The following is a 24,398-nucleotide window of genomic DNA, read 5'->3' on the forward strand; positions in this document are numbered from 1 at the left end:
TTCATAATGACCTCTAAAGTCAAACACCACGTTTCATTGCCGTAAGTCAGCACTAGTATCACACATTGGTCGTAGACCGTCGTTTTTAGGCACTGAGAGATATTAAATGAGGAAAACGTAACGTAGTTATCCAAACACATCCCAGCCGAGTAGAATTCCACGATTGGTATCTTTAATTAAGCAAAGATTACATTACTTCCTTACACAATTGCAAAGAATCATATTTTTCTCCTCTCTTTTTAAAATCCAGAAATACAACTGCTGACAAAATGAAAAATATACACACCTTTTATGTCTATAAATTATTTAGATCATCATTATTTGTAACATGGATATTATTGTCACAAATATATATATTTTTAATTATACAGTTTAACATTAAAAAAAACGTTTGCTATAGAGGTTACTGTGTCATCCTTACAGAGTGTATCATAAACATAAATGATCAATAATTTAAATTTAATTACCATTGTTATCGTAATTTATTAAAATATATATAATGGGCGAAGTAAAAGGTCGGGCATCCTGTGATAAGTGACATGCTTTAGCCATAACAATGTAATAAATAATAAATTTTAAGGATTTTGAAACGAACTGGAAATTCTTGTTTAATGTTCCTTCCTCTATTTACAGAACAAAAAAAAACAAATAAAAATTAATACTTGTGTATCAGACTAGTAAAAAAGTTAAAAATAATTCAAATTTAAATTCATATATTCTTTTTTCAACATACGATGGATTATAATAATTAAATGTTCTAAGAAGTACAGGTTAAAGAAACTAAGTGTGAAAATAATATATAATTACATGTCTCTTTACATTAAAATGAATTGGAGGCGAAAACATCATTCCCAGTGTGCTATTTTCTATCAAGTCATTTACAATGTAGTAACCCTTAGCACTCCAATGTTCTTAGACTCTTTTTAATTAAGCAGTGGAAACTTTCTGAATATTATCTGGGATCCCATTGTAAGCTGTAAAGGGGACGTTAGTAAATTATTTTCTAGTTTTAAAAATGACAAAAGGCTTGCTACTAACACAGCGTTCGATATACAAATAACACACTTTAACTGCAACTCCTTAAATCAAACAATTTTTAAAGTAACCAAAAAAAAAAAACATTTTAAACAATAAAGTACAGATACCACATAGTTACACAGTTATAAGGTAACAAAAAATATAAATACAATAGCTTCATATCCTGGAAGCAGCTCCTTTTTGAATACTTGTGATGAACACGTAAGAGAAACAGTATAAAAAACCCTAAGGATAACGGCGGCGACGATTTCTAGAGACCTTTTTTTAAAAACCACGAATCTCGAAGTACTAATAGAACTATTCAGTACGTAACAAATATGCCAAAGGCCACGATACAGCAGTTTCGATAGCAATATCACAAAAAAACATTCAGCACAATTAAATAATTCAAACATTGAAACGTCAGTACTTGCAAGCTTTCAAATTTTTAGAGAAGACGTCAAGTTTTGTACAAAAATAACAGTATAATAGTAATCTTTCTATATGGTCACTTGCGGTTTTAAAAGAAAACACAATGTAACCCGAGATTTATGCTCGAAGTTTCGCTGCGACATTGAAACAGAAACGAAGAGATCCGCAGAAGAATCAAAGGTCAAAGATCACCGACGTAACTTGATGAATTAAAATGACATTTCATAGTGAAATAAAAATTAATAAAAACTGCAGTACCCTAAATGGGTTCATAAATCAGAAATGAGAAAATCCGTAGAAAGTTAAATTCGCGGACGTACCTCGAAGAATTGCTAGTCTAAGGTGGCACTCTAAAGGGCACGTCGCTCGTGCAACAGTGAGCTGTTGAGGCCGAAAAGTTCTCCAGTGGTTACCGTAAACATGGACCGACGACATATTTAAAGTCACGGGAAGTCGCTAGATGCGGACAGCGCAAAACCGATCTTCGTGGCAGTCTTTTGGAAAGGCTTTTGCCTTGCAAAGGGCATCTAAACCAAGAAAAAAAAATTTATCAACACTTATACATACTATAAAAGAAATGTCCACTTATGACTTATCACCGATATCTCTTTAACCATAAGTCTATGAGACTTGAATTTTTTACATATATTCCTTTCGTTAAAAAAAGGGCAGCTAAGCTAAGAAAAGATTTACAAAATTCTAACCACAAGGAGGTTAAGGAAGGATCCCGAAAAAAAAAGCATCTTTTCAAACAATAGCTCTAATAGATATTAAATCACACCCGTAGAAGACACACATGCCACGCGAAACAAGCGGGGAGAGCTAGTATTAAAGTATACGGTATTTATTCTTAACCGTAGTCTAACTATGGAAACCAAAAATAATGTCACTATTACAACACAAGATTTCCAACTCAAAGCAATAAAAAATCGAATGGTGATTAAATCGGAATAGTTTACGATTATAGTTATTGGTTACGGTTAGCTTAGATTGTTATAAAACGAAATTATTCTGTGGCAATGCACTTTTTTTGGTTAATTTCTTTTTTATTATTTGAATATATTTTTGAAGTGAAATGTGCAATACAGAATTTGAGCGTTCATAGACGTAAGTTAATAATTTAACTAACAAAACTTTTTCATCACCTTTGTCATCATTTCAGCCGTAGGACGCGGACGCTAGGCCTCGCCTTTAGATTTCCAATTGGACCGATTGAAAGCGCGTCCACTTTGTGGTTGGTCATTCTGCGCTGCGCCTGCCGGTTCGTGGCCTCCATTTCATCACCTTACGGCCCCAAAGGCCATCTGTTCTGCGCTCTATATGCCCTGTCCACTGCCTCTTCGTGTATTTATATACTACGAATTACAAATAATTAAAACAAATATAAACTAGTCGTTATAGAAAGTATTGGAGCGTAAATGTTTCAGAACAATGTTTGTTTGTTTTGTGTTCAATGTTCTTTTCTAATTCGTCTTGTTTCTAAGGATTATTAATAATTATTGTCTTTAATCATTTTGCTTGTTGTAACATAGTTTCTCTCATTTAGTCGGCTAACTATATATTTATTTACATAATGCTTGCTGTCTTCTTAGATTTAAGATACAAATTAGTTTATACAAAACATTTTATTTTAACCTGCAAATATTTCTTTTGCAATGTTTTTTGGAAAAGTTGTTATAAAATAAATACAGGGTGGCCCATAAGTCCTTTGATATGAAAAAAAATTATTAAAATAAAACTAATTACATTATGAATTAAATTTTTATTTACAAAAAAAGCTTAAAAAACGGGAATTAGTTTTTGAAAATAACGTCTTCTAAATGTAATCCGTTGCGATCACGGCACTCTTGCAAACGACGTCTAAAATTGTCGATGACTGCGCGGCACGTCACTGCTGAAATGCTTGTCATTTCTCTGCGGATGTTTTCTTTTAGGGCCTCAATTGACCGCGGGTTTGTGTCGTATACTTTAGCCTTAAGGTAGCCCCACAAAAAAAATCCATCGGGGTCAGATCTGGACTACGTGGAGGCCAGGAAATGTCTCCTCTCTTAGAGATCACTTTGCCAGGAAAAAGTTGACGGATAACGGGCATAGCAGTGTTAGAGGTGTGAGAAGTGGCCCCATCCTGTTGAAACCACGTCCTGGCATTAAAGCCTGAAAAGTTTTGCAATTCTGGTATGAAAAACTCTTCGATCATAGCCACATATCGCTCCGACGTAACAGTAACTGCGCGCCCTCTGCCATCCTCAAAGAAGTAAGGCCCTAGGATACCATTGGCTGACATAGCGGCCCAAACAGTCACTTTCGGACTATGTAAGGGCTTCTGATGCTTAAGTTTTGGATTGATGGGGCTCCAATAGCGGCAATTTTGTTTACTAACATGCCCGTTAAGATGGAAATGAGCCTCGTCAGAGAACATTATGTTATTGAAGGAAGTAAACCGATTCAACATTTCATTCGCATAATTTTGTCTTTGAATACCGTCAGTTTCCTTTAATTCTTGAACCAACTGAATTTTGTAAGGGTGCATATGTAAATCTTTCTTCAAAATCCGTTGTAACGATGTCCTGGATACGTTTAATGATCTGGCGCGCTTACGAGTTGACTGTGTCGGATTTTCGCGAATAGACTGTGTCACTGTGTCTATGTTTTGTTCCGTACGTGACGTCCTTGGGCGACCCAACCGCGGCTTATCTAACGTCGAACCGGTCTCCTCGAACTTAGCAACCCAGTTCTTAATCGTTTGAAGAGTTGGAGTGTCGTCAAAGTTGTGTAAACCTTTGTGTTCTCGAAATTTACGCCGCGCAACGGTTGCCGAATTGTCGTTTTTATAAAACTCGCGCACACAAAACGCACGGTTCGCTCCGGTAAAACGCTTCAGAAATTCAGTTTCCCAGAAACCGAAGTTACTCCCCCCCTTCCCCTGCACCGCTCACGCGCGCCCTGTTCGTTTTATTCAAATTTTACTTTTCAAAGGACTTATGGGCCACCCTGTAGTAGTTTCCTTTAACATTTTATTCTTTACCATGTATTATAAATCTGCGAACTTAAAAAAAGTCATTGTCATCGTCAAGTCAAGTGATAGACCTCTACTGCAAGGTGTAGGCCTCCACAAAGATTGCGGCTATGACCGATCTTGCGTTACCCACATCCAGTGACTTCCCGTGACCTTGGCCATTTCATGGGTCCACTTAGTGGAGCGCCGACCCATGCCGCGTCTATCAGGTCGTGGTCACCCCTCAAGAACTTTTTGGGCCCCAGCGCCATAGGTTGCATAAGTGATGTAGTAATAAAAAATGTATTTAACATATTTGATTTTGTTAGACACATAAAAGCTCCAATCCTAAAAAGGTTATAATACATTATATTCCACCGAAAATTTACTCTTGTCTAAACTTACTTATGATTCCTGGCTGATAATATTATCGCCACTAAGTTAAATACCCTCTAGATAAATAAACCAGCTGTCAATAAAAAAACAACGAAATATTTTGTGCTCTTAAATTGTACATACGTATATTTTCTACTACTTTTAATTATATTGCTGACGCAGAAAATGACGTATTTAATTTTTTGCTTGCACTCCTGTTAAATATAAAATGGATTAATGTTTTCTTAAAAACAAAAATCAATCACTAAAATATAGTACGCGTGTTTAAAAGGAACCGCAAAATATTTTTTAAAAAATGTTTGCGCATGTAAATATCGACGTTTAACCATGTCTTGAGTCTGCAGTCGATGACCGATAAAAATTTAGTTTTATAAGAAAAATATCTCTTGAATCATCTTAAATCGTAATGCGAAAAAATGAGATATTTATCACATCTGAAATAAGTAGCTTTCGCCGAGAATCATTTGCTTAATGTTCTTAGCATATAAATCATAGATCCCCTACTGGATATAGACTTCCCTTTATAGATTTCCAATAGGACCGATTGCAAATATACATCAGCGTTCTCCGTCGACTTTAATATTAAACACATACACAACATTAATGCTATGAATTATTTTACACACGTTGACTGACTAATATTAAAACATCAAATGTTTTAGCCGATAAGAAGCTAATACAAAAAAAACGTCAAGACACTATAAACATATGCAAAATTTTTAACGAGGAAACAGCGCGAAATGAAAAAAATAATATTGAACAATCGTATGTCAATTTAAACTATGACAAACCGATCGTAAAGGATCGTGTGCGAACTAAAAGGGAAGTAGAAGGTTATAACTCTAACCTAAAAGTCGATGAAATGCATCGAGTTGAGAGTATCGTTGACAAACTATACGACGATATGCTAGACAAAGGACAAAAAATTACATACAGACAACGACGATATGAAGGCACAACTGCCAAGGTAAAACGCTAAAATATATCTATAATTAATTGTTATTATTTGATAACAAATTTAAGGAGCAAAATTTATCTAACGCACAATTAATGGTTCCATGGAAAAATATTAAAATAATTACTCGCACTATTTTATAAAATTCATCCTCATTAAAAACAAAGCCAAATTGATGGCTATTACAAATAAGTTTTTGCGACGTTTATAACGTTATAAACTTTCGTTTCATGATTAATTATTAATATATTAATGGTGAAATTACGCATTTAAAGCCCTATAGGTATTCTTTCTATCTTCTGCACAGGTTAACAAATAAACAGAAGTGTAAATGTGAAAGAAATCCAAAAAAAAAAAACAAATAAAACATTAAATATAAATACATTGTATAATGATAACAATAGATAAAAAATTACACAAAAATTATACACGATTAAATATAATAGTGAAGTGACATATGTTATTCTTAATTAGGCCGAAGCAGTATCATTTCATCCGTAAAAACGTCCACTGTTTGTTATGGGTCTCTTTCAGAAATTTCCAAAAGGAAAAGGTTTAAGCGGCCTACATCCAACGTCTTCCTTCACAAGGTCGTCTATCTACCTTGTGGGTGGACGTGCAACCCTGCGCTTGCCTATCCGTGGTCCCACTTCAAACTTAAAGATTCCCGTCCTTTGCTCACCTGCCACTTCAACTTGTCAAAATTTAAAGCATTTTAATACAGTGAAATCCAAATTAATATTTATTCGTAGTCTGTGATCGATGCAACGGCCAGAAGATTTTACTTCGCGCCCGCCGAGCTTTCCGGGCCATCCTCGACAGACTTAAAACACATACCTGAGGAAACACATAAGATGTTATGGCACAAAAATTGGAAGCACGGCATTGTGCCATACTTTATCGACCCTAATACCTACGGTATGTTTTTTTTGCATTTTTATAATAGCGAAATATTCCATATTCGAAGATCGTTATGAAAATTTTATTTATTTTTCCAACTATTTATCATTATAAGTAATAATTATAATTTTGGGAAGATAGCATAATAAAAAACCCTGTTGGTTTTATTTCTGCTAACAAAGTTGACATTCTTTAAAAAATATAATAATTTAAAGTAAAGCACAACTATACCAATGAGTGACACTAGATGCATGAGTATAAACATTTAGTACAATGTAATACTTAAGTTTGAGTCAAATGTTATTTTAGTTCGTTAACAAATCGTGGTAACAGATAAGTATAGGCCCGCTACCGTGCTTTTAAACGCCCATACACCACGCACGGGGTGTGCAATTTATTTTTTAAGCTGGTTATTAAAGAGCAAAGTATATTCGTCAAAAATATGTTTTACCTAATATACAAATAATTTATAGTAACCTAGATAAAAATAAGATGAACCTCCCTTTATTACAGATTCATTACTATCAGATTCGATTATCAAAGCTTTCGATTACTTCGAAAAAGCGACTTGCATTAGACTTCAGCGGTTAAGGGAAAAACCGACGGACAAAATGTCATTACAAAACGTTGAATGGTTATATATAAGCAACCCTTACGGGATAAAACAGTGTGTGCATAGTAACGAACGTAAAGCTAACAGCGGTGTACAGGTAAGATTATTAAAATTATAATAATTGTTATGAATATTAATTTATTATCATTATCATTTTCATATATTTCATGACACGAGCCAGTAGTCGCGGCATGGTTGGGTCCCCTACTTAGTGGACCGACAACACAGTTAAGGTTGCCGAAAGTCAGTGGATGTGGTCAGCACAAGGGCGATCTTATCTTGTCTTGTCTTGTCTCAGTGGGCTGGTTTCGGCAACCAGGCAGCAATGCGCTCATTTTGCTTCGAAGTTGATCTTAATCAAGCCAACCCAACTCCTCGAGAAATCCCAGCAGGCACTTGATGTTGCCGACAATCTATGAGAGGCATCTCGGCGATCCATGATGGATAGCCTTGTAGGGTGCTACACCTGTACACCGAAGTAGTGCGTGTGCAGTAATCTCGGGCTCCTTCAAGCATGCTCTCCACAAAAGACTGTCCGTAACGCCTAATGTAAATAGATGTTTGTTAAAAAGACCATGAACGTTTATGGTCCCTACCACTAAATGCAGTAAGTGTCGCGACAGCCGGAGCAGGGCATTAGAGAGCTGGCAACAAGCGCACACAAGCAAAAGAAGCAAAAGAGGCACTCTTTTGCCTCTTTTGCTTGTGTGCACTCTTCATGGCTTGTCCATTGCTCACTGTGTTGACTCCTAGTACGAGCTCTGGCCTTACCCGTTGGTAGTGGGATGAGGGGCTTCGAGCTGTAAACGAGCCCCTCCGGGCCAGCTCATCTGCAGCATCGTTGCCTCTGGAGCCGCTATGACCTTTTATCCGCTGTATTGGATATATATTCATTAAATACAAATTAATCAAATAGTGCAAGAGTAAAGAATAACAATTCATACATAACAAAGTTTGATGTAGTGTATACCAGTTATAAATTAGTATAAATATGACAATCAATCTTTTTTTAATTATTATGAGTTATTAATTCACTGGTTTAACATTTCCTTAAGAATATTATAAAAAAATGCTTTTTTAAAAAGTAATTATTATGATTTATATTAAGCTTCTTAATCAAAACAGGGTATATGATTGTTTATAATAGTTATGACAAAAAATACGCTATTATATAACAGAATAGTGAGGATAATATTTTTTCTTAAAGGAAAATCCTCATAGTGTAAATATATCGCAAAGGTCAGTTTTCTTTCTACTTATGGTATCGCCGTTTCTCTTTCCTCGTACAAAATAACTGTTGTTAAGAAATGCAACTAATATTTGAATTATTTTTAGATGGTAGTGTTCGGTTACGATTGTATGTCGCTCGGGGAAATTGTACATGAAGTGATGCATATTTTAGGTTACTCTCATGAACACACAAGACCAGATAGAGATCAGTACATAACAGTTATGTGGGATAACATTAAGCCTGGTATGTCTAAAATTATTAAAAAGGAGGCTGGTCCAACTTTTTTAAAATATTGTAAAACTTCTTTTTGTTACAGGTTACAAGAAGTACTTTACAATACGACAAAATGACCCGTTATTAAGTCTTTCATACGACTACGCAAGTGTTCTTCATTATCCTGCGCGAGCTTTTTCAAAAAATGGTCAAGCAACTATAGTTATTAATGTAAAAAATTTAGTTATAAATACACTTAACAGTATTAACTTACTTTAGGTCCTTCATAAAAACAACTCAATCATTATTATTAAAGCTAGAAGCTATTACATAACGTTGGTACATGTTTTATGCTCCAGACGAACATGAAAGTTGGGCAACGTGAAGGACTCAGTGAAACTGATATCGAAAAAATTGGTATGGTCTATGGTCATGAGTGCGTTGAACGAAACCGACAATACCTTTTAAAAACATGTCCTAGCGTAGTTAAAGTCGAAAGTGAATCAAAACCAGCATCAAAAGAAGAAATAAACGAATACTTCAAGGATAGACTCTGGCCTTATGGAATAATAAATTATAAAATGAGAGACAGACTTGAATTTTGTAAGTATAAATGCTTTATGGAACTAAAAGATAAAATGTTATCAATAATTTAATTGTAATAACAAATTTTCAGCTGCTGAAGAAAGAGAAAACATCAAAGCTGTTATTCGTCACATAGAAACAGAAACTTGCCTTAAATTCCGAGAGCTTACATCTGATCACCATGAGCCGATTCAGGCTAACGCTAATGAAAATAATGATATCGGGGATTCAGATAACTTGAAGGATGATAATAATACTGCAGTTAAGAATTTAACACCCACTCCGGCGATAAGTGAAAATGAAATTAAAGACAATGATATTCCCAACGACAATGATTCTAAGACGAAATTCGAAACAAATCAGAAAAATTCCATGGAAAAGCAAAGTTTGTATCTGGCTAGATTTAATTTATGATTTAACTTTATAAAATAATTAATGAAAACAAATATTGTGTTGCAGTACCTGTTGATAGCGGTGTATTAAACAAAACATCGCCATCGTCTTTGCGGCGTCATGCAGCAAATATATTAATATTGTCTCGATCAGCCAAACCTGGCTGTCAATGCCCTCCTTCAGGAAGACCCAATGGAAACAAAGTATAAACATTTCTAACAGAACTTATAAATCACCTGCCTGTCAGATATCCCGCCTGCGATAATTCTTATTTCACAACTTTAATCTAAAGATGTTACAAATATGTGTGTGACTAGTGTGACAAACAACTTTACATTCACTTCTTTGAAGCTTGCTACCTATTTTCAATCATACACATGTAAGGTTAACTCTGAAAACGGTTACATATTTTTTCCAATAGAATCCTACAGGCCAATATCTTCTGACAATAAAAAATCTGCAGGGATAGGTAGTAAACATTTATTAATTTTTATATAAAGTAATCCGATTATTTTAAATTGCTTTTTCTTACTGTATTATCATAACTTTTTTATTATTCCTAATTGATTTTTGGATAGAATATCCTCGTCGTATTCGACTTTTGAACTAATAGCCCACTACAAAGCTCAAGCCTCTTGCAGTGATATATATGGGGGATACACTATAATCGCCACGCTTCGCAGACAGAATGGTGATCACGATGTAGTATTATGGTACTCAGATACTCCACGCTAATGCCCATACTCTAAAAACTTGTTTTGTGGACAGTGGCAGTCCTATATAATTAATGCAGAATTGTGAATTACATAACATTGTATCCTGGGAATCGAATTCGAAACCTGCTATCGTAAGTCATAGTCTTCTACTGGTGGGCTACCACGGCCCGTGTACCCCACATTAATGCATTGTACACCCTGTCCAATAATCAACGGTTTCAAAAATAATTAATAACGGAATAATAATAATAACTTTTACACCTATTTCTAATCACTCATATATTTTATTACGTAAAACTGTTTACATTTTCATGAATTCTCTAAGACACTTCTTGTTACATTTAAAATGCTAATTATTTTTATATTTTACTTAAAATATAACGAAGTTATTAAATAAGTAAATTAATTCAGTTCAGGAAATATTAATGATGTAGAGAACGTTTTAATTATTATCGAGAACTATTTCAGGTATTAGAAATCAATACGGATTGTTTCAATTCAGTCAACGAGCTCTTACATCTTTTCGTTCATGTACTCGGTCTGGACCATCAGCACAATATGCACGACCGTGATTCTTTTCTTCACATCATTTGGAGTAATTTAACTAAAGGTTAGATATTTTCTGTTAAAATAACCTTCTTTATACTTTATTTGAAAATAACAAACAGTAAAGGCACACAACAAAGCCGGTATATGTGTTTCAATCATCGTCTTATTGTTGGTACAGTTTCACTGCACCAACATGTCTCCTTTTATAATAAGAGGCTAGATTCGTATTCAACTATATAATTATGCTGGCATTTACCTGATATACTGGGAGCTTAGCCGCGAGGCCGAAGCAGAAATCCACAAAGGAACTAAGGTCACTGACCAAGCTCGAATAATTACTCGTCTTAAGTGGCAGGAGGCCGGGCACGTCGCTCGTTGGTCGTTAGGGTCGATAGGTTCTCTAGAGGCAACTACGTGCCGGTAAATGCGATATAGGTTGGTCCACCACTAAAGGGACCGACGTTAAAGTCAAGAACTCATATGATAATGATGTCTTCTGTCAACAAATTCAAAGCGTAATAGCTGACTGTAATTTCTTTATTATAAGATGGCTTATTGACTTCTACAAAATTACTTTAGCTGCCAAGTTTTAATAGCAATACCAATTTTTCGGTTCAAATCTGAAAATCGGTCAAAATCTGTTTTCACTTTTGCTTATATAAATTAAAAATGCTTTCGTTACTGTAATGTAATTTAAATGTTTGATGTTTTTAGAAATAGAAGAAGAAATGAGACAGAAGCTCCCGACGGCCGCCGCGGCTGGTTTTCCATACGACTACTTAAGCGTTATGCATTATCCTTGGTTGCAAATTAAAAATGGCGTAACTAGTATTATGTATCCGATTTGGGTAAGTACGTTTGCTATTTGATTCGTGCAATTCATAGTTGTGTAATACAGTATTGGGTTGGAACTCAACGTCAGATATCTTACACAGGGTGGTTGGTTATAGATGTAAAATTGGACGCTTAGAAGAGCTGAATGTATAGCTAATTTGTCAATAAAAAACTTTAACATCTCTACCCTTATTTCCAAACACTCTGTTTAAAGTGATTACTGTCAAATATGTTATATTAGTTTATGGTTTCTATTGACGACACGTCATTAACTTCTGTCAGTACAGTCTGTAAAACCAATAATTCATTTTTAATGTAATAATTAAATTATTTTTTTTATTAATTAATTTTTTTAAAAAATATACACTAATGAACTCCTCAACCTTCACACATACAACGCTGAATAGAGAAGAATTAATAAAAAATGTGAACGAATATGGATCATTCATTTATTCATTCATTCATGTCAACCGATCGACGACTACGGCAAGGCATTGGCCTCCCTCAAAGATCGCGACGGTGACTAGGTCCTAAGCTGTCGGCATTCAGTGACTTCCCGCGACATTGATTATATCGTCGGTCCACTTAGTGCGAGACTAAGTCAGTGACTTTGGTTCTTCTGCGGATCTCCTTGTATATATGGACTATCCGTTGCTGTAAAAAGTCAATCATATACACAGACATTAACGTTATTATCATTGCAGTACAACAATTTATTGGTGAGAAGTTTAGGAAATAAGTATAGATAAATGTAATTAAAAATCTGCGACTTACAAATTACGATAATGTTGACTTTCAGAACGATGGCTGGGCAATGGGCCATTGGCAAGGACTGAGTTCTACAGATGTTCAAAAGCTCAACCTTATTTATTCCGCAGAATGCGCTCAAAGAAAGGAGCTCGAAAATAATAATGAAAACGAATAGTAAATAAATGTATCAACATTATTATCATATTTATTTTATTGTATTTGGACACAAATCGGCGTTGTAAATGTTTAATTGCTGCAAGCTGTTGTAAGCTGCTACATTGAACCTTCTAGATATATAGCCGATTTGCTAACCCATAAGTCCCGATCGATGCTAGAATAGTGATTTTGATAGAATACGGACTTCAAGAAATAGATAAAGTGCAACTGTAACTCATACGCCGCGCAACTGCATGATGTTATTCCCGCAGTTATCAACACATACCTTGACAGTACAACATTAAGTAGCTGATTATAGTCCGAGTGGAATAGTTATACTGTTTACTACACAGAAGTCTTTTATTTCATATTGGACAAAGAAACCTAATGTTAAGGTTTTTTAACCTAAAAAAATGTTTAAATTTTATTACAGTTTCTATCAATCATTCATATATAATATAACTGTGTGCAAAAATAAAACTTTCACACTTCATGAAACATTTAGGCGAACATGTATGAATAAATTCACAATATTAACAAACAGTGCAAATGTTACGAAAGCAAGTTGCAAAAGTCTAATCATTAGTAGCGATGTTCGCTTCCATTAAGCAACAATACAAAACTCGTTGTTTATATGCATGCATATATAATACAATAGCCATGCAATGATAACAATGGTTTGTACAATTATTTACTAATGAAACCATTGACACTTCAAGTGAATTACGAATAATTTCTAATGTTTGATTATGTAATATAGCGATCATAAAGACTTAAGATTTTTTAACTGCCTTATTGTCAAAGTAAAATAAAATCACCAACATCGTCGTGTCAACCGACAGACCGCCACTACAAAGCACAGTCCTCCTGCAAAGATCGTAACGTATCATGCTGCCGCACTTAACTGTGTCGTCGGTCCATCTAATGGGCGTCCTATCCACGCAGCTCTAGAACCTTTCGGCCTCAACATCCGTTTCACGAGCGATATGTCCGGTCTACTGCCACTTAAAACGAGCAATTTTTTGAGCTACTTCGGAGATCTTGGTTCTTCTCTAGGTCTCATCATTAATGATTCGATTTCGCAGCGAGGCGAATAAAAGAAAATAAAATAAAAGATTAAAAATAAATTTAAAGAATTTTATTCGTCGGATTCTGAGGGCGCTTGGATACCACGAATCTTCTCTTTTTTATTTTCATCATCTTCATCTGTATTTGCACCAACGTCATCTTCGTACACTTCATCATTATTTTCTACAACCAACTTTTTATTTTTTGTATCATCATCTTCATTATTTTGAATATCGTTGTTAGTTCCATTGACTGCATTTGTGTCATTGCTATTTATATCGTCGTGTTTCGTTACCTTTTTACTTTTCGAACTTTCAAGTGAATCTTGCGCCTTTTTTTTGTCGACATCCCGATGTATGGCCATCTTGCATGTATCCATTAAATTGTCTACGTCACGTTTATTACACTCGTGTCCAAAAAGTAATCTTAGTTTCATCTTATCCAATTGAGATAAACTATCCGACGGCTTTATTATAAGCCCAGTTATCTGTGAATGTGTGCAATGGTAAATGTAAATAATAAAAGTGGCTTCGACAGATATCACCTGTCTCTGCAATGGTAAAATTACAAGACATGTCCCTGACTGATAACAGTACATTTATAATTTGAAAATAAATATGTAAAACAATCAACACAGAAGAAAAAAAATAACAAAAACAAAGTCGATCAAGATAAATATAAAAGAATTCGAATAAAATCCAATTTGTAAATTCTTGTTAATCGGGAGAATATCTAAAAGAAGCCAACATGTTTTAGCTTTTAAAATAAAACATTACATTTTGTGTTAATCGTAAGTAATGTGAAATAAAATTGATATTTTAAATTCCCACCAAAGGCGTGATGGTTGCGTGGCCATTTATACTAAAAGCTCTGTCGTGAAAGTGCATTACGCTCATTGGATCGTATTCGACTGCGGTCTTTGTCATATCTGCTGGTTGTATGCGAAACAGATGATGGTGGGCTGAAACATCAAATTATTACGAACTCATGTATGCAAGTACTGAATAATTACAAAAAAAAACTATAAACAGCGTTTTTTTTTTCATATCACCCACATAACATGATTTATATTTGATCATTTTGTACGTAATGAGAAGAATGCCTGTAGAACCTAATTTAATTGAAACCAGAAACAAATTGAACTCTCCTATAATTACAACTTGCAATACATGGCTAGGAGATTCCAATCTACGCTCTGATCTGCAACGAACGCATAATAAACTCGGTAGGTTAACTTTTATGTTCAATGTGATCACTTTTACAAACTAGTGTTAGCTGTAGTATATTTAAAAATAAGCTGTATTAAGAATTTTTTACTAATTTGTTTGATAAGCTTTGTAAATTTTATGGTCATCTTCGTCATTTCAGCCAAAAGACGTCTACTATTCTCTCCGTAATATGGTTCCAGTCGTGCAGTTTTCGGACGACCTGAACACAGGCATCTGTTCACCTTGGGGGTGGACGTCCTAAATTTATTGCATGATTATACAAAAGCTACATAAGATAGTTCATTTTAAAAGTTTAAACGTTCGTTAGTCTTGAATTTACCAGGCTGTATGTTGTTCCATAAAATCCTTATGTATTGGTCGCGCTGAGGATGTGTCACTTCATCTCTGAACCCTATACCGTGCATTAGCGTGTGTAGAATTTGTTGTTCCGAAAGACAATCGAAACCTAGAACTAAGGTCTGCGAAAAATATATCAAATTGATGATATCATTTAATAAACGTTTTAAAAAAGAAGATTAATACTATTCTGAATTTAAAAAAAGTCGATTATTTCGACCAAAATACATACTCTAAGCCTCGACAAAAGAGTAAAATTTTAATAAAAAAATATTCTTAAAAACCTGAATTTAATTGCAATAAACGAAAAGTTGTTACCATCTCTCCAGTGCCATTATAAAGCGGCTCATGCGTGCAATCACGTTGCATTAACGGGTTAGTTATGTGTAGCCATGTTGCATTCGTATTCGGAGAACCGATAATCGGTTTAAATTTTATGCACGAAACGCTCTCCAAAACGTTCATTGCTATGCGAAGTCTATTAGCTATGACGTGATCTATTAATAACAGATTTAAAAGTTATTCATTGTTTCTGGTACTAAATATACATATATACAGCATGATAGGTTATAAATGTAAAAGCTGCAAAAAGGTGATTGTAAAGCTTATTAGTTCGCAATTATTGTATGATCCCAATCAAGAAGTCAATGGTGTCCGAAATAATAAATAACGTCACAATAATATAATAATAAAAATTGTTTTCGACTTTCGTATTGCTACATATTAAAATCATATATTGTTTATTATCTGTACCTACAGACTTCATACTGACAGTAATTATTGGCCTGTCACATTCGAATAGTATAATAGTTTTTGTAACATATTTAATGTTAAAGCTTTTTGCTTTCAAATAAGATACACCTTAAACCACCTCATCATCATCACACCTATAAATAATCATCCTGTACTATACCGTCTAGATATATAGAGCCGTATACCGTATAATATAAAGAGAATACAAGGAGAAAAAACTGCTTTATACAACAACAATATAAAAACTTTAAGAGACGTGCTATCTTTTAAGATTAAAGTGGCGTGTGGCCGGATATATCTAAAGATACATATATGGTCGTCGGACAACAAGTTATAAAGCCTTTTTAACTAAAAAATAGGTTAAGTTTTTTTTTAAGTATCGTAATTACTAACTACTATAATCGTTTAATAATGAAAATAAAAAAAAAGTTAAATTGACGTATATAATTGAACGCAGTATCATCTAACGAATTTTTTGCTTATCTCGTCAATAACAGTTAAAAAAATTGGAAACAATAAATACAAACTATAATTAAGCGAAATGATAAAAATTTTTCATTTTTATTATTTTACGCAATAGTATGTTTTTATTACGTAAACTATTATTTATAAATAAAGATGGCATAAAAAGATTTTAAATGAAAAAATGCTGGTAATTAAACGCTTAAAAAGATTTCATCCAGGTTTAAGGATATTTATTGAATTTAGTCAAACTACATATCTTAAATATAAGAAGCAAGCGCTATATCCTAGTTTGATTTAAAAAATAAATAAATAAAAACATGGATTGATGAGTAAGCCTAATATGTAATAAAATAATCCTTACCGTAGCTTTTAGTATTAAAAATGTAAGGTATAATTCCATTGTGCCATTTGACTCCCACTTGTTTCTGAGCATAATATGTTATTAATTTGTTTTGAGCTATAAAATCGCCGTTAAAAAACAATCGTTATAAAATTCAATAATCAATTACTATAATCCAATATTCGCAAACAATAGTAATTCTCGTAGGAAAAAATAAGTAACATCCTAGAGGTACACTTTCAAAATCAATAAAATAACTGAGAATAAACGTTATAGCTTTTTTTAATGCTTGACCTTTCCCATTAGGTAACCTGATATCTAAATTATTCTCATTGTATTATTACCTTTCCAGTCTTTTAACTTGTTTGCGCGTACACAGTTCGAAAACAAACTAAAACTGTTTATGGAAAAATAGAGAATTATTCTCCAAGCATTCATTTTTAAACAAAAGAATATAATCTTTTATAAACATATATGGCGATCGTGTAAGGGATTTGGAATAAAACAATGTTACATTCAGGTTTTATTTAAATTTTATTGCCGCAATAACGGTTGTAAAAACAATGCAGTTTTAGATACGCGTCGAATTTCTTACGTAAAAACAGCGGAATCCGTTGAAATTACTATGGTAACACTAGATCTTGAAAAACTCCAGTCTTCATCTTCAGCGCCCTGCTACCTCAAACCACAAAGGCGCGAATAAATTAATTCAAACAGCGCAAAAAATTTCTGCTTCACTTTTTAGATATGGAGGACCTCTGTGGTAGAGAGAGATTCCCTATCTAAAATGAAATGAAAAACGGTTTATTAAGTTATCTTCACGACTTTTCAGTACGGAATGTTGTGAAAGTTGCATGGCTATGTAAACACCTGCAGGAATAATAACTATAGAAGATTCCCACAGTCGCGCGATGCATAATTTATGGTCCCGTTGCAATTAAGCCGTCGTTTGAAATCCACCACCTTTCAACGAGACGATTTTGGCGCCGCTCGGGATCCGCGAGTTAACAAGCGGCCGATAACTTTATATGTTGAAGTGGCAGCTACTCCCTCAAGCGAACAGGTAGATTAATGCGTCTGCGGGAAGGTGAATTGAAGTTATTGCGGTTGAGACATTGTAGCGTGAAAATAGTTGTAGGTTACTGCTTTGTCAGTTAGTCATCACGTTCGTTACTACTTGCAGATTAGAATAGGTTAATACTTCATCACAACCTGATGGCTTCAAATGGCGATAACATCGGGTGATGATCATGTCGGGAACACGTCGGGGTTACCACTATCTATAGAGAACCTTAGGCGTAGATAGATGTTCCCTATTCTAATTAAAATAAAAGACTACTGCATGAAAAAGAACGCATGACTTGCTTACGGAACGCAATTATAGAATAACCGTTGCTCGAAGCTCGTCGTCTGTCAACGAGACGATTATTTTAGCGACGGCCGAACTCGCGGGTTAACAAGCGGCCGATATTTCTATGTAATAATTTTAACAAATATTTCTTATAGTCTTTTTACATTTCGTGCTTCATTTTATTTCAACAAAGAAACCTCCTTTTTTCGAATAAATCCCCTATGTGGTAAGAGCATTTTTTATAAAATTGAGAGGTGCACAGTTACGGTAAGTTTTTTCACTAAGTGATAAAACAACGCCAGTAGTATTCCTTTAAGAATAGGTAATTCATCCTTACGTCATGTAATGATAGACATTGAACATATAATAAGATTTATTTTGTTTTTTCTCTTTCGTAACGCTATTATTGCGAGGACATATAACTTTGTCAATATGTTATGCCTTAACAGCCTCATTATTATATGACACAAATGGACCATATTGTTTTTCTAATCACATTGTACTAAAATCTTCATAGTCCAGGACCGCTATACATTTAAAAATAATGTGTTATATTTTTAAATCAGAAATAGAAGTGCTTAATAACAAAATGCGTTATTTCATATCAATAAAATTATTTTGAACAAAATAAACTAAAAGAATTATTTTCATTTTTTTGTAACCGAAAACAAAATATTACATATTTAATCATTTCTACCAATCAATTTACACCACGGTGATGTTCAACAGCCAATAATATTGCCCGGATGTGTACGATTTGTTTTACGCATTAGCTTTTTTAATGTAATAATTATAAATCTGTTATATTTATTTAAATAGTAATTTTAATTATTATTTATACAACACCATAACTAGAAATACAAAATTTAATACTTTATTTTAAGGAGTTGTACAATAAAAATAGTTCTTATAGGATAATGTACACAGTTCTTGCAAAGAAACGAAATGGTTATTTCAATTTATAGTTTTTCCCACTGAAAACATGAAACCGGCCCCCCCGTACCCCGGGTGTCAATAAAACAGCGTCTAGTAAAAGTTATCTGGTAATTTTAAATCTTGTTTCGCTAAGTTTACACGCTTGTGGTTATATTATTTCTTGTTACATTCTAGAACATTTTCTTACTAAAAATGAAAGAGATTTTATTTTTATGGGCAATTTATTCAGTATTTCTATTTACCGAAGCTACTGCCGCCAGCGGTTCTGTCGAACTAGACGAATATTCTTTTGATAAAGTTATTAGTAAGTTTAAAGCTGTTTTAGTTAAATTCGATGTTGCATTTCCGTATGGAGACAAACACGATGCCTTCGTAGCACTGGCAAAGGATTCTAAAGATGTGGAAGATTTATTAGTAGCAGAAGTCGGAGTAAAAGATTACGGTGAAAAGGACAACGAAGCCCTTGCTAAGAAATATGGGGCCACAAAAGATAATTTCCCAATAGTAAAGTTATTCATAAAAGGTAAAAGCGAGCCTTTACCTTTTGATGAGTCGAAAGGTTTTACTGTTGACGAACTGCGAAGATTCGTCCGTGAAAAAACTGGTCTCTATCTAAGTCTGCCGGGCTGCATAAAAGAGCTCGATAAACTTGCTGCTAAATTTATAAAAGCTGATACAGAGCAAAGGAAAGAAATCTTGAAAGAAACCATAAACAGCATAGCTAAAGTAGCTGAAAAGGTCAGTTTATTAATACATTTCCTATACAGGTAATGGTACTTATAGAGAATAATTTTTTAAAAATTTTTATTTTTTCAGGATTCTGTTTCTAGTAAAATCTATAAGTTAATAATGGAGAAAACTCTAGAAAAAGGTGATGATTTTACAAAATTAGAGAACGAAAGAGTTAAGAAACTTCTTACGGGTAAAATTTCAGATGAAAAGAAGAAGGAATTGGGTATTCGACTTAATATTTTACAATCATTCCAACCTCTTGATGGACCAAATAAAGTTGGTAGAGAAGATCTGTAAATTAAGGAACACAAATAAGGATTGTGTGCTATTGTTTAAAATATATCCAGCATAATTTCAGCCAGAAAACATTAGCATTTAAATAATTTTACTTGTAATAATCTGTGAGTTACACCTGTTATACATAGGGGCCAAAATTAACATTTAAAATAGTCAGACATTTATTGTCACAAGATTTCATTCAGTGTAGTGTTACTAAGAAATTTTTTATCAAAATTTGAATTAATCAATAGCACACTAATCCCAAATGAGGAATATTCAATAACCTGAGTGTATTTGATGTACTTTGTTTGTGCAAACTGTATTCCATCCACTTTAAGGTTTTACACTAATTATAGTTTTAAATACCAAAGGAAGCAAAGGATTTATTTTGAATATTAGATTATTTACAATTATTTAATGTTGATAAATCTTCACCATAAAGATAGAAACTTGTGGAGCAATGACTAGATTTTAGTAAACTTTTCTATAGTAAATAAAATGTTAAACAAATATTGTTTTCATTTATTTTATTAAAAAATGACAAAGGGCACTATAAACATTTTATTAAACCAAATTAAATTTGGGTGCAATGGTGATTTTATTGAATATCAAATTAATATTTCTTCCATGTAAAAGTAATAAAAGAACATTAAAACTCCTAACATAGGAGTAAGACATGCATCTAGGATTTATTACTAAAAAGAAAAGTATAACATTTTTATGTAGATGTCTATTCTACAGTAAAAAATATAGATTATGATAGACAGATTCATAATAATAATTTACCCATATATATGAAATGTTGTTCTGGACCTGTTGAAAGATTGCATTGTCCAACTGATTTGTCAATAAGGAATGATAAACTTGAATGCAGTAAACACAGTGGCGTAGCTAGGGGGTGGCGAGCGGGGCGGCCCCGCACCAGGCACCACAAGCAGGGGGGGGGCACCAAATTTTTTTTAATTTTTTTTGCATGATATATAATGAAATGTTTAAAGAAAAATGAGAACCGTAATTTAAAGTAAATAACATAAAAAGAATATCGAATTTTACTATTTTTGTGCTAAAAAAGTTGTTAAATAATATGAACATTAAAAAAAAGTAACAGTTACAAAAATATAATATACACAGTGATTAAGCCTTTCATTTGCAAAACACAAAGTGTTTTTTAAAAGGGCCCTAAATGACAAAATAATAAATTATTACATAGATTATTACATTTATTTATTATTACGTTATTATCATTATTACATAGATTAATATTTAATGATAAATAGACTAAATAATCTTGCAATAATGTCAATAGAACATGAACTAGTCGACACTATTGATTTTGAAAATGTGATTAATGATTTTGCAGGCCAAAAAGCGAGGAATGTTCGTTTTTAAATTTTCCCAATATATTTTATTAAGATTTAATGTTATTTTATATATGTTTATTATTATTTTGAACCAAAAAAATATATGTTAACTACATGATGTTCTGAATTTTTAAATTATTTAGACTTTGGGGGGGGGGGGGGGCACCAAGCCCCAATCTGCCCCAGGCCCCAAATACCATAGCTACGCCACTGAGTAAACATTATTATTAAATACTAATTACTATTAGTATTATCTGAAAATGGCCTAGTTAAAAATAACTTAAAATAAACTTCAATTACACATCACATTGTCAAAAATAACTTGGACAGAAGTTGTTTATTATTTTAGTTGGCACTTAATGATTTGCTACAAATATTCTAATCAGATTTCCATTGAATTAAATTCTAAACACTTTCAGAGACTTCCATATTCAGTATGATTTTGTTTTTTCCTTGTTAATGAAATAATAAGTGCTGTTTAATTATCTAAAAACTTCATAAATTTGAAAAGAAGTTCCATAAATCATAATAAATGCATAAAACCCTCAATATTTCTTAATTCTATTTTATCAAATCCCAATTATCAGTAATATTACTACCCATTATTAAAAATTCAAACATACATTGTAAAATGGCAGCTAATAAAAAATATATTTCAACATGTAAAAAGTTTTATAACAAATACACTCATTCTTAATTTGCAATTTTAAGTAAGCCAATATTTATTATATCAACATTACAAAATAAGATTGAAATATGTATCCGAATTTTAAGTTATTCTGTTTTATCACCATCCACTTTAAGTTCTTTTAATTTGAGGACAACACCATCTTCTTTTGAATCTGTAGTTTCCTTTTTACTATCATCTTCCGACGGCCTATCCACACTCTTGGGCTCTGGAGTTTCTGTATCTTCACTTCTGGTGATACTGCTTTCATCATCCGATGATTGGTCTTGGGTATACAGGCTGCATTTTGTTCTGACTATTTCTTGAGCCTCAGCAAATTTAGCCTTCCAAAGTTCAGCATCTAAAATAGGTGTACAAAATTTTATTAAACCATTAGGTAAAAGGTTGGTATAACCAATGATTTGCATCTATTTGGATAAACCAACAGGTCTTTAACTACTTTTTAAGGTAAGAGACATATCATTGATGGCCAACTGTAAGCACAAATGCATTTATAGTTGATCTGTACTGCGCCTGCTGCGAGATTTCCAAAATACTATTTTTTTATTACCATATTTATTTATACAATATTAAAGTAACTATAAACAATATAGTCATATTATTTTAAGTGATAATTTTTATTTTAATTATCTTTCTACCCAAAAAAAACAAGTCTGTTTTTTTTTCTTTGTGCACTTTCTTTGAAAAAGATTGACGACCTAAGATGTACATTATACCACTAGTGGTAATGTGTGCACATTATGTAAGATGTAGAACATAATGCTGCCCAATAAACTTATATTGTATGTACACAATATTACTTGCATATTTTTCACAAAACAATTAAGTCACGAAAACTAGTGGAAAACAATTGTAATCCATGTGCTTATCTTACATGTAATAATTTTTTATAACTTATTACTTACTTTGTGGATTTCCAAATTTGATTGCCAACAATTCCTGTTTACATGTTTCATCCGCATAGTCAGCAAACACAGACCAGTTGAAAGCCTTGTCTGACCCACAATGGACATTCATCCTAATGTCAGGTGTTATAAAGTGGTTCGCACACACTTTGAGAGTTTTGTCTCTCCTCATTACAACTCTTACTGTGTTATTAGTTCTGTGTCGCAATAATTTGATATCTCCAGTGCCTCGTTCCTGCAACCATTTTTAATAAAACATTTATTACTTTAATTAATTACTACTATGCAAGTGAAAAGTTGATAAATACAGTTCTTTTAAAAAGTTTTCAGTTGAACCAAATATAATAACAGATTTTTAGACATAAAAAAACCAAATGTATTTCTGTCTTCACTGGATCTGAACTAAGTTTCTCCTATGTGTTAAAGCATTCTTTGCTTATTATTAAAAAAATAAGTTGTCATGTAATAGTATTAACTCTGCCCGACGAATATAGTTCAAAATTATAGTTTATGTTATAATTTTTAGTAATTGAAAACGTTTTCATTTGACTTGTTATTAAAAAAATTTAGATACTTTTGAACACATTACGGCAATATGGAAATTTTATTACGTTATACGAGATAACAAACAAATCTCTGTTTACTATTATAAATAACGTAATTGAATTGTGTTCACAAAGTTAAATAAAATCACCTTCCATTCATGATCACCGGTGTTATATCTGTACAGTCGAGCACGTATCTTGACCAGTTCTTCTTCATCTTCTTCATTGGTGTGAATATCTACAAGCGGCAAAGATACAATAGGATCGAAGTGCGGATCGTGCTCCGGCGTCTCTACTTCCCCGCACTCACTTTCGCCGTTGCAACGCACGCTTTCTTCGGTCTGTACAAAACATTGAAAAAACACGAAACGTTAAATTTTAAATTTAATTACATAAAGTAAATTTAATTATGTACTTCGCTCAAACAAAGAAATTACCGGTGAAGACATCATCGAACCACAAAGGAAGTGTTTACTTTCTTTTTCTATTGCTATTCAAAAATATAAATGTACAAAAGAAACAAACTTGGGTTAAGTTAACGGAGCACAGACTACTAAAACACAAGAATTTTAATTGGTTCTTAAAACAGAACGAAGTATCATGCCTTTAAGGGAAAATTTAAGATTTTCAGTAGGTAAATCATAATAAAGAATTACAATTCAAGGCATCTAAAAC

The 24,398-nt window shown here is 33.1% G+C and overlaps 4 protein-coding genes across 4 annotated transcripts; 2 read left to right on the plus strand and 2 right to left on the minus strand.

The window, feature by feature from the left end:
• Positions 1-5,617: 5,617 nt before the first annotated feature.
• LOC137924120 (uncharacterized) lies at positions 5,618-12,786 on the plus strand. The gene is made up of 11 exons (XM_068767452.1): positions 5,618-5,807; positions 6,548-6,713; positions 7,209-7,405; positions 8,644-8,782; positions 8,856-8,983; positions 9,112-9,355; positions 9,429-9,722; positions 9,797-9,933; positions 10,915-11,056; positions 11,710-11,843; positions 12,629-12,786. The coding sequence occupies exons 1-11, from the start codon at positions 5,703-5,705 to the stop codon at positions 12,752-12,754; spliced, it is 1,812 nt and encodes a 603-aa protein (XP_068623553.1). The 5' UTR covers positions 5,618-5,702; the 3' UTR covers positions 12,755-12,786.
• Positions 12,787-13,858: 1,072 nt separating this feature from the next.
• On the minus strand, positions 13,859-17,402 carry LOC137924226 (low choriolytic enzyme-like). The gene is made up of 6 exons (XM_068767596.1): positions 17,271-17,402; positions 16,948-17,043; positions 15,687-15,865; positions 15,352-15,490; positions 14,634-14,764; positions 13,859-14,290 (listed from the first exon to the last, which is right to left on the minus strand). Exons 1-6 carry the CDS (start codon positions 17,362-17,364, stop codon positions 13,874-13,876), a joined length of 1,056 nt encoding a protein of 351 aa, XP_068623697.1. The 5' UTR covers positions 17,365-17,402; the 3' UTR covers positions 13,859-13,873.
• Positions 17,403-19,260: 1,858 nt separating this feature from the next.
• On the plus strand, positions 19,261-20,721 carry wbl (endoplasmic reticulum protein 29-like protein wbl). The gene is made up of 2 exons (XM_068767536.1): positions 19,261-19,951; positions 20,030-20,721. The coding sequence occupies exons 1-2, from the start codon at positions 19,406-19,408 to the stop codon at positions 20,240-20,242; spliced, it is 759 nt and encodes a 252-aa protein (XP_068623637.1). The 5' UTR covers positions 19,261-19,405; the 3' UTR covers positions 20,243-20,721.
• A 1,012-nt stretch (positions 20,722-21,733) lies between these two features.
• On the minus strand, positions 21,734-24,262 carry LOC137924176 (ran-specific GTPase-activating protein-like). The gene is made up of 4 exons (XM_068767537.1): positions 24,161-24,262; positions 23,873-24,064; positions 23,179-23,413; positions 21,734-22,613 (listed from the first exon to the last, which is right to left on the minus strand). Exons 1-4 carry the CDS (start codon positions 24,173-24,175, stop codon positions 22,360-22,362), a joined length of 696 nt encoding a protein of 231 aa, XP_068623638.1. The 5' UTR covers positions 24,176-24,262; the 3' UTR covers positions 21,734-22,359.
• Between the last annotated feature and the right edge of the window lie 136 nt (positions 24,263-24,398).

This window comes from Battus philenor, unplaced genomic scaffold, assembly GCF_028537555.1.
Source record: "Battus philenor isolate CCGP_79_NKW_IND1 unplaced genomic scaffold, ilBatPhil1.0.hap1 SCAF_23, whole genome shotgun sequence".
NCBI lineage: Eukaryota > Metazoa > Arthropoda > Insecta > Lepidoptera > Papilionidae > Battus > Battus philenor.

Coding starts and splice junctions, on each gene's coding strand:
- LOC137924176 (XM_068767537.1), bottom strand. Junction 23,414..23,872: donor CCGGTGATCATGAATGGAAG/GTGATTTTATTT, acceptor AAATGGTTGCAG/GAACGAGGCACTGGAGATAT. Junction 22,614..23,178: donor CAAATTTGGAAATCCACAAA/GTAAGTAATAAG, acceptor CACCTATTTTAG/ATGCTGAACTTTGGAAGGCT.
- LOC137924120 (XM_068767452.1), top strand. CDS start 5,703: ATGCATCGAGTTGAGAGTATCGTTGACAAACTATACGACGATATGCTA. Junction 6,714..7,208: donor TATCGACCCTAATACCTACG/GTATGTTTTTTT, acceptor CCTTTATTACAG/ATTCATTACTATCAGATTCG. Junction 9,934..10,914: donor GAAGACCCAATGGAAACAAA/GTATAAACATTT, acceptor GAACTATTTCAG/GTATTAGAAATCAATACGGA.
- LOC137924226 (XM_068767596.1), bottom strand. CDS start 17,364: ATGAATGCTTGGAGAATAATTCTCTATTTTTCCATAAACAGTTTTAGT. Junction 15,491..15,686: donor ATAATGGCACTGGAGAGATG/GTAACAACTTTT, acceptor TATTTTTCGCAG/ACCTTAGTTCTAGGTTTCGA. Junction 14,291..14,633: donor ACGCAACCATCACGCCTTTG/GTGGGAATTTAA, acceptor ACACATTCACAG/ATAACTGGGCTTATAATAAA.
- wbl (XM_068767536.1), top strand. CDS start 19,406: ATGAAAGAGATTTTATTTTTATGGGCAATTTATTCAGTATTTCTATTT. Junction 19,952..20,029: donor TAGCTAAAGTAGCTGAAAAG/GTCAGTTTATTA, acceptor TTATTTTTTCAG/GATTCTGTTTCTAGTAAAAT.